Source organism: Amphibalanus amphitrite, unplaced genomic scaffold (genome assembly GCF_019059575.1).
Source record: "Amphibalanus amphitrite isolate SeventyFive unplaced genomic scaffold, NRLGWU_Aamphi_draft 001726F_arrow, whole genome shotgun sequence".
Taxonomy (NCBI): Eukaryota; Metazoa; Arthropoda; class Thecostraca; order Balanomorpha; family Balanidae; genus Amphibalanus; species Amphibalanus amphitrite.
In genome coordinates this window covers 81,400-92,845 of record NW_024883219.1, presented here as the reverse complement: position 1 = coordinate 92,845, position 11,446 = coordinate 81,400, and the positions used below count along the sequence as shown (strand labels likewise).

The following is an 11,446-nucleotide window of genomic DNA, read 5'->3' as shown; positions in this document are numbered from 1 at the left end:
GGGAGACCTCAGCCACCTCTGTCCAGCACACGCCACCCCTCTGCCGGTCACCGGTCCGACGGCGCTGTCCGTGCTCTCTGACCTCCGCCAGTCGGCGAGCGGACGACCGGCGGCGCGCGCAGCGCTTCAATCGATAGCTCCGTCTGGTGCCGGGCGTCCGCCGGCCGGCCGAACACACCCTGCCACACTGCAGCCTCAGAAAGAAGGCAGGTTCTGTGCCGTCACTGTAAGGACCGAACGGTGTCCGCTGGCCAGAACACACCCTGCCACACAGCAGACTCTCAAGGTTCTGTGATGTTAATGCTGGTGTCGAGCGACGCCCGCTAGCCGGCCGAACACACCCTGCCACACTGCAGCCTCAGAAAGAAGGCAGGTTCTGTGCCGTCACTGTAAGGACCGAACGGTGTCCGCTGGCCAGAACACACCCTGCCACACTGCAGACGCTCAGGTTCTGTGCTGGTCTGCTGGTGTCGAGCGCCCGTCGTTCGGCCAGCCGAACACACCCTGCCACACTGCAGACTCTCAGAGAGAAGGCACCTCTGTACTGTTACTGTTAAGACAGAATGGCGCCCGCTGGCCAGCCGAACACTCAGCACACCTTGCCATGCTCTGCCGACTCTCGGAGACGAAGGCGGATTTTGTGTCATGTTCGGCACGGGGTCTCGACAAGATTGCCTCGAGCAGCTCCAAGCGAAGACGCGTCGGTCGCTGACGACATTAACTGATTGATTATGTCCCACTCCCTACAATATTTTTGTGAACTTTCAGCTTCAAAATCGTCTAGAATATGGATCGTTGTGCTGCTTTTAAAGGTATTTCCATGGTAATTGATTTCGCGTTTATGCTTTTAGGTTCCTTGTTCAGAATTTAACGCTTCTATAGGTATATTAATCTCCATGCTCGCAATTCATTCAGATACATATAATTTTGAGACAAGGAGGTCATGTGTACCATGACAATTAATGATACAGATTACCTTGACTGGAAACAGATTTGATTGGTTAGGACCTAACTGGCCCAGATGGTGCATTTATGAATGGCCAGCGTCTAAACACACGTCAGGTGTGATATTTCACAGATCAGCTCGCAGAAACATCGGAAGTGTCAGGTGACTATTCTGTTCTCTGGCATTGGTGAACGGAGGAAATCAAATTATACGTTCAATAAGGTCTTGTATTCCTCGGCTTTGGTACATACAAACACGCACTATTGCACGACATGGATGGCACAAAGGCACATATGATACACAAAATCACGGCCTATAGAATAACTAACAATGATCCAAAAATTCGTACAGTATACTTCTTGGACATGTTCGGTGTTCACTGTTCACTATGCATTATATTATGCAGTGGGGGTAATTATGGCTAAGACAGCCTCAAACCACCCTACTTTGAACAAGTCAACAGCGGTTCCACTACCAGTCGCTTGTCCACGGAGTCCAATGGGTCCACTTTTCAGAAGCTGCTGTAGATCACGTGTCCACGAGATCAGCCCCTTATTAGCTGTTGGAGGAGGTCACGTGTCCACCGAGTCGGCCCTCCGGTAGCTGTTGGAGGATGTCTCGGCGGGCGCGCTGCGGCAGCCCCGCCGACCCCAGCCGCTGGCCAGGAAACCCAGCAGCGCCGCGGCGATCAGGAGACCGCCGGTCATGTAGAACGGCTCGTCGTAGCTGTTGGTTCGCTCGGCCACAAATCCTGGTGGTCACAGATGGAGGGGCGGTCAGAGGGTGAGCGGTTGTAGACGGATGGAACGGTCATAGGTGGGAAACGGTCATAAATGGAGGGGCAATACGTGCAAGGGCTGGACACAGTCAAATTAGTGAGTGCGGGTCGTCATATATGGATACCAGCGACAGGCAGGGACCGCACTGCTGAAGAGGGCTGGTAATGTATGACGCCGGACGGTTGTCAGTCAAGGTGTTACTTCCGCCACATTGAATGAATGAGCAGTACCAGCAAACCTGTGCACAAGTCAGCAAACACCCATTCCTCGTCATCGGCTTCCCCATCCGCAGACCATACAACCATTGAAGTCGGACGACTCACCTGCCAGAGGCGTGCCCAGCACGGCGGCCACTCCCCTGAAGAGTAGCGTCAGACCGAAGGCGTTCGTTAGCCGTGCCAGGCCGACCATTTCCACCAGTACCAGAGAGGAGAGCGTGCTGTTGGCCGCTGTCAGCACCGAGCGGCCCGTCAGTGGTTACATACGATCACACACGGTCCCCTTTTGGACACTCACGGTCACGACAATCGGTCACCTTCCGGACACATGCGATCACCGTCCGGTCACACGCGGTTACCGTCCGGTCACCCTCCAGTCATACATATGGCATACGAGCATGACATGCGCGCTATCGGCTCACGTTGGCGTAACGCCGTCAGCGATTTTGAAGGCTTTGGAATTACAGTAATTAGAAATGTTTTTTACTCATTTAACTCGGTATTTACTCATAGGTATCCAAACAAAAAATAACTTTCCATCAAGTCCGAAGCTGATACAAGAGGAGGGAGTGACGATGGCCGGCATAGTCATTCTTTGTCCCTCACAATCCGTCAGCTCATCACATAAAATAGCCCATAGACGGACGGATTTGGTCCGGATCCATTTTAGAGCCCGAAATGGGTCATTAATCTCCGTCTCACAGCAGGATGCGGGCCAGTCGTTCGTCTGGTCTCTCTCTCTCTCTCTCTCTCTCTCTCTCTCTCTCTCTCTCTCTCTCTCTCTCTCTCTCTCTCTCTCTCTCTCTCTCTCTCTCTCTCTCTCTCTCTCTCTCTCTATCTATCTCTCTCTCCCTCCCTCTATCTATCTATCTATCTATCTATGTATCTCCCTCTCTCCTTTAGAAACGAAGTTGTCTCACTGTGGAAACGACGTGAACTTGTGGCGGTCTCATCAGAGACCTATAAACCACTAGCGTTCTCACCGGAGAGCAGACCGAAAACGGCCGTCACCACCGCGTAGGTCGAGTACGTCTCGCAGAGCGGGATGAGCAGTGCCACCAGACCGGAGCCCAGCATGGAGACGTTGTTGAGGAACAGCACGTCCATGTGCTGCATGTCACTGAGCACGCCGACCGCCAGCCGGCCCACCGTGTTCGAGATACCCATGACCGCCACCAGCATCGAGGCGTGCGGCGGGCTGACTTTCTGTATCGTGAGTAGGGCATATTCAGATGGATCTATTCGCTTCATCTATTCGTTCATTCATGCATGCATATGCGAATTGCATTCATTTGATTCATTCATTCATTCATTCATTCATTCATTCGTTCATTCATTCATCCATTCATTCATGCTTAGGTGCACGAAAGCAGACATGCATGCACGCTGCTTAGGTGAGTAAACTTACATGCTGTACAGCTTCGTCCAGGATGTAGACAATTGGTACGAAGTATCCCAGCATGCTGAAGGAGTAGCCGATGCAGGTGAGCAGGAACGGCGTCTCCTTCAGCAGTGAGACGTTCAGCATCTCCTTCAGCACAGCAAACGAGTCTCCGGCGGCTGTCAGTGAGGATAGAGATCTGTCAGCGTAAAAGAAAAATAGGTACTGCAACCTGGGGATAACAAACTGCTGATAACAGAACCTGCAGATAATAATTATAGTTTTAAAAGGAATGTGAGTGAGCGCAGTAAACCAATAATCACCGTTGAAGCCATCCGAGCCCCAGTTTCATTGAGCCTCACTATAAATGCATGGTGCATTCTCCCGGCTCACGAACACAAACCGAACGAAATCTGCAGCCGACCAATGACCATTTCTCACCTCGGTCAGACGGCGTGACCTCTCTGACCGGTACGGTGTCAGCACTGCCCACGGAGGTCAGGGCGAGCCTCCGCTGCACGTCAGTGTCAGCGGCAGGTGGCAGACTGGAGGGACTGACCAGTGCCCCTGTTGGAGTGACCGCAACCCGCGCCACCGACCGAACTCTGCCCGAGAAGAACACATCTGCCCTCTGCAGGGGACGGAGATGAGAGGGGACCGGACCTCGACCGGCTGCGGGCGTGTGAGGGGTGTGAGACTGGTTACATGGCGTGGAGACAGCCAGACGGGGAGAGAGCAGGTCAGAGACGGGTCGGAACTGGCCGGAGACGGGCCGGAGGTGACCGGAGACGGGCCGGAGGTGACCGGAGACGGGCCGGGGCTGACCGGAGACGGGACGGGACTCGCTGGGAACGCCGGGACGGAGGTAGGATGATCGGTCATCCACGGAGCGGAGCAGGTGGGAATGGGAGGCGGCCAGCGTCTCACGGTGGAGAGGTTCGTCTGGGAGCGGCCCGACCGGGTCGATATGCCGTCCCGTAACGACAGACTCGTCTGACTGCTGGGAGGATGGGGCGCCCTCACTAAGCGTATCCCCGGTGGAGCTGGCGCTCTGTATTACCACCTCGGGGAACAGGAATACAGCCGGAGGCGGAGCAGCCGCCGGAGGACAGGCCACCTCCAGGTCCCCTGCGTTAGACGGTACGGCCGGGGACGTCATCTTCACATAACTGCCGGTGTTGGTAGCCAGGAAGGTGTCATCGGGAGAGGCGGGTCCAGCCTTCTCCCGACGGTCGTCCGTTGTGATGGGGAGCGGTTCTCTCGCCCTGTTCACCGAGCAGCGGTGGTCTCCCGTTCCGGAGGTCTGCTCGCTGTCCGGCCCAGTGCTGGTCTCAGACTGGCGGCCCGGTGTCGGGGAAGGCGACACAGCACAGCAGCAGGTCCGACAGGGCTCGGAATCCGACTGCGGCTCCGACATAACGCCGCCCATCAGCTGAAACGCAGTGTTTTAGAGGTTACTATATGTACTACACACACGCCACATGTTCCGCAATATGCGATGCCAACATTTTAAAATATGTAAATTGTAAACGTTAATGCCCTTTATGACATGGCTCGTTTGTAAACTGGGTGTTTACTGTTTGATGATTTTGACTGTTGACCGCAATTTTCACATTTGATTTTATTCTCCAGGATTTCATATTTTTGTTAATGACACCATGACAACGGGCGATAGTAATCCGAGCCTTTTAATTCTATTTCAATTTTCTTCTAAGCGACGACAAATTAAGGGACATATTAGCAAGTTGGAGCAGGCTAATTGGAGATGTAATAAAATTAATTATATAAGGGGATAGGGGCAATAAGGAAAATATTGCCCTCTGTGACGCCACTGTATCCCACAGGTGAAGACCTCCACAAGCATTGTTGCCCTCGGCACCTTCGGGCAACAGTAAGGTCACATCGGGCTTAATTTTTACTATTGCCCGTTACCCCATGCAGTATTCATACATTATTTAATTTGTTACTTGCGGATCAGCAGAGACTCGCTATTCATGCGAATATTGCGACGGTACTTGATACAAAAAAGTGTGCTTGCGCTAATGATTTATGATTTATTTTTAATCCCACCGAGCCCCGTCTCGACGTTCAATGGCGGCGTAACTCACGGCTCCGGTGAGGAGCAGGGCGGCGGTGGCCAGCTGGGCTCCTTTCCAACCGGACACGTCCAGCAGGTACTGCGTCAGCGGGGCCAGACAGAAGGTGCCCACACCTGTGAGGAGCAAGGCAGGAAACGTGTGACATAAATTGATCACCATTCACCACTAGTCACCCACTATGAAAATGGAATATTTTATCTTTAATTAATGGAGCATTCAGTGACTTAGAAGGTCGCCTCTTGCGGTATTATGTGCATCACATACCTATGCACTACTTTATCAACTCATTTACAAAATCGATAAGAGTTTCATAAATTTACTCGATCGCTACGTTATTTCTTATCTGTAAGCATAGGCGGCGGAACGGGGAGGGCACCGGGGCACCGTGCCCCCTTTCCCTTTGCTTTTGGCATTTTAACAGTAGCCCTATGGGCGTTGCATGGAAAGAATGGGACCAAAAGTCGACAGTGCCCCCCTCCCACCCCTTAATTGAAGGTGTTCCGCCGCTACTGTCTCTAAGCGTGGTTCTCAGCCAGATGGGGAGGTGGTTGCAGTACCTGAGCCACAGACGACTATGCCGGTGGCCAGTGCCCGATTCGTGTCGAAGTGAATGCTGACGGCGACCACTGAGGGCAGGTACATCATTCCAAGTCCGAGACCTGAGGAAAAAGGACAAAATTGCCGACACTGCATAAATAAATTGAACATGACGGGTTTTTGGTGGCAATGGCCGGCATTCCTAATCCCAGCATCGTAACTATAATCGAAAATAAACATCGTTTTTGAAGAATGCCCGCTGCCCGAAGCCAAGCACTATGGTTCAAGTAGGTTATAGTTTCAAGTCACACAGTTTCATGTGGAATGTCGACTCCTCACCTCCGAGGATGCCGTACATGACGATGAAGAGGCCGATTTCGGAGGCCGATGCGCTGAGGCTGAAGGCCACTGACGACATCAGACTACCGGCAATCACTACCTGGCGACAGCCCAGCTTGTTCACCAGCGCACTGACCAGCGGGCCTGCCGGAGAGAGAGGGAGAGAGAGAGAGAGAGAGAGAGAGAGAGAGAGAGAGAGAGAGAGAGAGAGAGAGAGAGAGAGAGAGGGAAGAGAGAGAGAGAGAGAGGCAGTGTGGGAGAGACAGAATGTAACGCTTGTCGTGAATTGTTCTCAACATATATAATCACATAAAATATCCAGAACTTTTAAGGACACAGATCTAGTTCAAACCAACACTATTATTCGTTATGTGTATGAAAAGTGCATATTGCATAGGCATATAAAAATACGCTAATTTGGGCGTTGTTGACGATTGACGGCTGACGCCTTTCTGACGCGGAGACTGCAACGCCGGCGAGTTACCTGCACGGAGCGATGGTAGGCTGTGCCGCAGGGCTCAGCTGTCCGGCGGCACAGCCTACCCATCAAGGTATTTTTACCGGGATGTGGAATACGCCGAAAGCCGTTCAATTTTAGCCGGCGCATTGGAAACGGTTAGCATCAGGACAATTACTCACGTCTTTCTCTAGTTAGGTAAATATTGTTATTGTTTCATTATGGTGTTTTAATTGCTTCTTGATCATTTATTGTTGCTGCTTTTTAACAATTTATTACCTACAATATTATGGTAGTAGTAAAGCAGGCGTCGTACTTGCTTTTGCAACCATTTGATTTGACATAAAAAAAATCCGCATCCCAGAGCGGAACACAAGCTACACTGCAGCTATTGTGAGAACCCTGTTCCTCGCCACGCGGCAGACCACTCCTCCCCGTGACGGGAGCCCCCTCACCGACGATCAGCTGGCCGCCGCAGAGGACGCTGCCCGCCCAGGACGTGTCAGCGATGGAAGCACCGATCCGATCTGCCAGCTCCGGCAGCAGCACGCCAAAGCAGCTGGCCACGCCATCCGATAGGAAGCTCAGCCAGAAACAGGCGACCACCACCAGCCACGGACGGCAACGACCGCTGGCGCAGCTGTCGCAGCAGGGAGTACAGCTGCTGCAGCTGCCGCAGCACTTAGCACAGCTGCTGCACTCGGGGATGCACTGCCCGCAGCCGCTATTACAGCAGCAGTAGCCGGCGGTATGGTGAGAAGCGTGACCAATCTCTTCACTGTCGATATGGTCCGCGGCGCCGTGAAGATCGGACATTTTCCCGACAGCTAAAGAAACCAGGTAGGCACTGAAATGACCGGTGTTTTTGTTATAAATATAAGGTTATGCGAAGTTAATTGTCCCATTAAACTTAAAAAATAACACGGAGCTCAGTAATCTCATTATGCCTAAAGCTAATTAAATGTAGGTATGCATTAAATGGCGAAGTATTCTCAGATCAACCATGCCATGATAAGCAGCGTCCAATTTTTTATTGCTTGGAACGGTCGGCAAAATAGTAAATGCACGGTGAGCACTGAGCTTGGTTAGCTATCCTGATCTCATGTGTGTTTACGCTAAGCTTAGTTAAACTGAAAAGGGCTCAGAGGTCAAAGATCATTGAGTTAGCGCAAATAAACTATTTTTGGTCGGCGACATGTAATTTTATCAGCATGCGCAAATCAACGGTGACCGGCCACATTTTTTTGCACTTATAAAACTCGCAGATTTAGTAAGCTGCCAAAAGATCCTTACCTGAAGCTTTTCCGACATCCGGTGTGCAGACTGTCAGCTTCCACTGGATAATTCCATCGGTCTGCGCTTATAACACCGGCATCACCGTCTACCACCGATTACTGCCACTTCATATACCCGAGGGCGAGGCGGTCAGAACACATCACTCGAGCCCGCATGCCAGCCGCGGCGGTGGGGCGCACATCCCGACTTGGACTGACGCGCGACTCTTCCAGCGAGGACTGACCCGACCCGGTCAAGGTCAGCCGCCCCACAGCAGTAGTGGGTCAATCTGTCAGGTGTCAGCTGAGTGGGGCTGGAGGCTGTCGGTCTTTCTGAGTTAGCAAATCGTCTAAATTATGAAATATCGGGCGGGAGTAATTGTTGTATTACATGTGGTCTTGCTTTGGCGACGAGGACGCGTAATGAATGCTGCCTAAGACGACGACTCGTAGCGTAGGACGATGACCTAATAATAAGTATTCCCGTAACGAAATAAACGAGGAAGAGCACGGCAGACTCATAAAAATAGTAGTTGTGCCTATAACTAGATGAGAAGCGCTCATGAAAATAATGCCAAAGTTTTAAAATTTGCAACCAACGAAGCTTAGCGTAAGGGCTGAACCCGAATATGCACGTGTCATGGGACTTGCTTTTGCATTTTTAAAAAGAAAATTAAAAATGGTTGCGAGGTTAAAAAGTTATTTGCGTGGGTTAAATGAGGGTTATAATTTACGTATTTAGTTTTAATAACTGACAGTGAATAAAATATGCATCCAAACTTTAAACGAACGAGCGCTATGTATTTTTCGCTCGAAGATATGTTCATTTAGTTCTACTTGCGAACACACAAAGTGCGATGACTTTTGTTAGTAGCTGAAATTTATGGGCGTTTTTCAAGTCTTATGTGGAGGTTTGACCTTACTTCTTTTCGGATTCAACGCTTGCAGTGGATTGAAAATTTGTCGGTGTGGAAGAAAGGCCACCGGCTCTCAGCGTTCGTCGGAGATTACCGTCTGTAGTGATAAACCTTATCGATCCATGAACGAATGAATCCCAGCACTTCTTTTCCAGCAGGGATATATACTCCCCCGTTTGGAACAATTAGAAGATCGAAATCCAAACCTACTAAGGGAGCTTCATCCTCCAAACCGTATAGATCTCAATCAACTAATGAAAACAGGTTGTACAGACAAATCTTGGATTGGAAACGCGCTGATGCAAGAACGATCTCAAGGAGATCACAAGCAATCAGCACAAATCCAAACGACCTCATCAAGCAAATGCGAAGTCTCACTATCAAGGCGTCTGAATCTGCGAAAGACTGTAGGACTCAGGAGAGGGAAAAGACGCCGAAGAAAAGGACGCGTTTTGTTATAACGGATTTAAGCTCCAACAATCTTGCGAGACATGACGAAAAGTAAGTAGGTAAAAAGGCCTTAAAAAGTCAACTTGAAAATTTGGCCTTTTTGCAAGGGTTAAGGTTACATTACCTGAGCTAAGGTTATAACTAGGTTGAATTTTTCAAATAATCTATCGTACATTATGAGCAAAGGTCAATTCTTATCTTACTTGTGATAAAAATCATGTTCATGGAAACGTAACCTATAAACAACATACAGTTATGACCCGACCGAAAGTACCTAATTATGTTGCATATCGATCGATTTGTATATTGCTGGGCACGCTGAGCGGTCGTCTCGTTTGCTCGTATTGTGAGATTTGTAAGTTGAAGCCTTTTTATCGCTTTAGCATGTCTATGAAAAGTTGTGACCGGAAAACTGGCGGTAGCCTTTTGTGGCCTCACACGACCTTTCAAGTGACCGCTGACAATCAAGTAGGGAGCTGCACCCTGTCAATTGCAAATGGGTTTAAACGTTACCATTCCGAAAATATTTTGCGATTTTGGCACGTTCGTTCTAACCAGGAGGCATTTGTAATTTCTTCCGTTGCTTTAAAACAGTGGGGTCACCGGTCATGTGAATCTGACCTGACCTGGGTCACAGAAATAAAACCCAAGATATATAAACTGTTGACACACTTCCATACAGCACCCAATTTGAAGCTCCTAAGGAAAGCTGCCTGATTGATGCCGTCGCTAGAAATGTGTTTTAGAGATAAGGCTTATGAACTTGATCTGGTGCCCGACGCTAGGCGACCTGACATTAAAATTTCAATACGGCCTACGGGATGCAAAACTAATGCGGTATAGGTAACATACTCCAAGTTTCGCGGCACTGCGTGACACCTTTTTCCGCCATAAGAAAAAAAAACTAGAGATTGTGTTTGAAAATGCCCCCTCCCCCCATCAGAGTGAAGGGATCAAAGCTCCTCCACCGGTGCCGTCAAGAGGTCTGTCTGTCAGGACTAACGGTCGTTCCTCTCCATTCGGTGCAGGTTTTTCCGACCGCTGACCGGGCGGGAGAAGCAGCGTCGGATCTCCGTCTGGGTGCAGAACGTCGAGCACCAGCGGCTGGCGGCGCCCGACTCCACGGAGGCCGTCACGTGCGACACGCCGAGCACAGAGACCACCGGTCGGCTGTCTGCCTCGCTGGTCAGCCAGCACGGCTCCTCGGCGGCCACACCGACCCAGCACCACCAGCACCAGCACCAGCACCAGCGGACGGCGCCGGCCCACCGACACCAGCACCACCACGGCCCCGGTCCCGCCAAACGGCCTCATGTTTGAACGGGCGGGGAGCGCACTGAACCTTCCCATGGAGCCTGCCCCTGCCGGGGTTCTCTGAATCAACGGCGAAAGGATTGAACGCACAGTCAGCGACGAATGACCGAACGACACGATGGTGACAACGACAATGGGGAGTAATTGCTCAGAAGGCGGCACCACGCCGCAAACGAGAAGTGGTGCAGCGAACCTCTAAGATGCGACTCGTATGTGACCTAAACATGATCAATAAACGAGAAGATATGAAACTTTACATCGTTATTGTATTGTCATTGTCTGTGAAGTGTGAGAAAAACAAATTGTGATGTACCCTTTTCTCGGCCCCACCTAGCCCGTCATTTGCCTTACTATATAGCTTATTCACCAGTATAGCGCCTTTTGGGGCGACTAACGGAGCGAGCGAGGGGGTGAGTCTTGCACGTGCGAAATTTCGAGGGAGTACCTCCAACTGACTAGTGCACGGCACCCTACTGACCGGTTTCTAGCGATGTGCCAAATTTGAGCACAATCGGCCCAGCCGTTCTCGAGATCTGGGAGCGGCACCCTGCACGTGCGCACGTGCAAAATGGGTCCCAACTGACTTGTGCACGGCACCCTACTAACTGGTCCCTAACCGTGTACCAAATTTGAGCGCCATCCGTCCAGCCGTTCTCGAGATCTGGAAACGACCCCTGCACGTGCGCACGTGCAGCAGCACCCCAACTCTGGCACATGGATATGCAGTGCCTAGTG

At 51.0% G+C, this 11,446-nt stretch overlaps 1 protein-coding gene and 1 long non-coding RNA gene across 4 annotated transcripts; one reads left to right on the top strand and one right to left on the bottom strand.

Moving 5' to 3' along the window:
- Window positions 1-1,152: 1,152 nt before the first annotated feature.
- On the bottom strand, window positions 1,153-8,877 carry LOC122374847. Of its 3 annotated transcripts, none has more exons than XM_043353856.1 (10): window positions 8,050-8,877; window positions 7,212-7,603; window positions 6,300-6,443; window positions 5,981-6,082; window positions 5,433-5,536; window positions 3,766-4,756; window positions 3,352-3,503; window positions 2,927-3,149; window positions 2,049-2,174; window positions 1,153-1,697 (listed from the first exon to the last, which is right to left on the bottom strand). In XM_043353856.1, exons 2-10 carry the CDS (start codon window positions 7,570-7,572, stop codon window positions 1,519-1,521), a joined length of 2,382 nt encoding a protein of 793 aa, XP_043209791.1. In that variant the 5' UTR covers window positions 7,573-7,603; window positions 8,050-8,877; the 3' UTR covers window positions 1,153-1,518. The 3 variants fall into 3 exon arrangements, with proteins under 3 accessions (XP_043209791.1, XP_043209792.1, XP_043209793.1); XM_043353857.1 differs by having other exon boundaries at window positions 7,212-7,583; window positions 8,050-8,275; XM_043353858.1 differs by lacking the exon at window positions 7,212-7,603 and having other exon boundaries at window positions 8,050-8,273.
- A 248-nt stretch (window positions 8,878-9,125) lies between these two features.
- Window positions 9,126-10,967, top strand: LOC122374848. Its single transcript, XR_006255297.1, has 2 exons — window positions 9,126-9,448; window positions 10,426-10,967. It is a non-coding gene; the product is annotated as an uncharacterized LOC122374848 (long non-coding RNA).
- The last annotated feature ends 479 nt before the right edge of the window (window positions 10,968-11,446 follow it).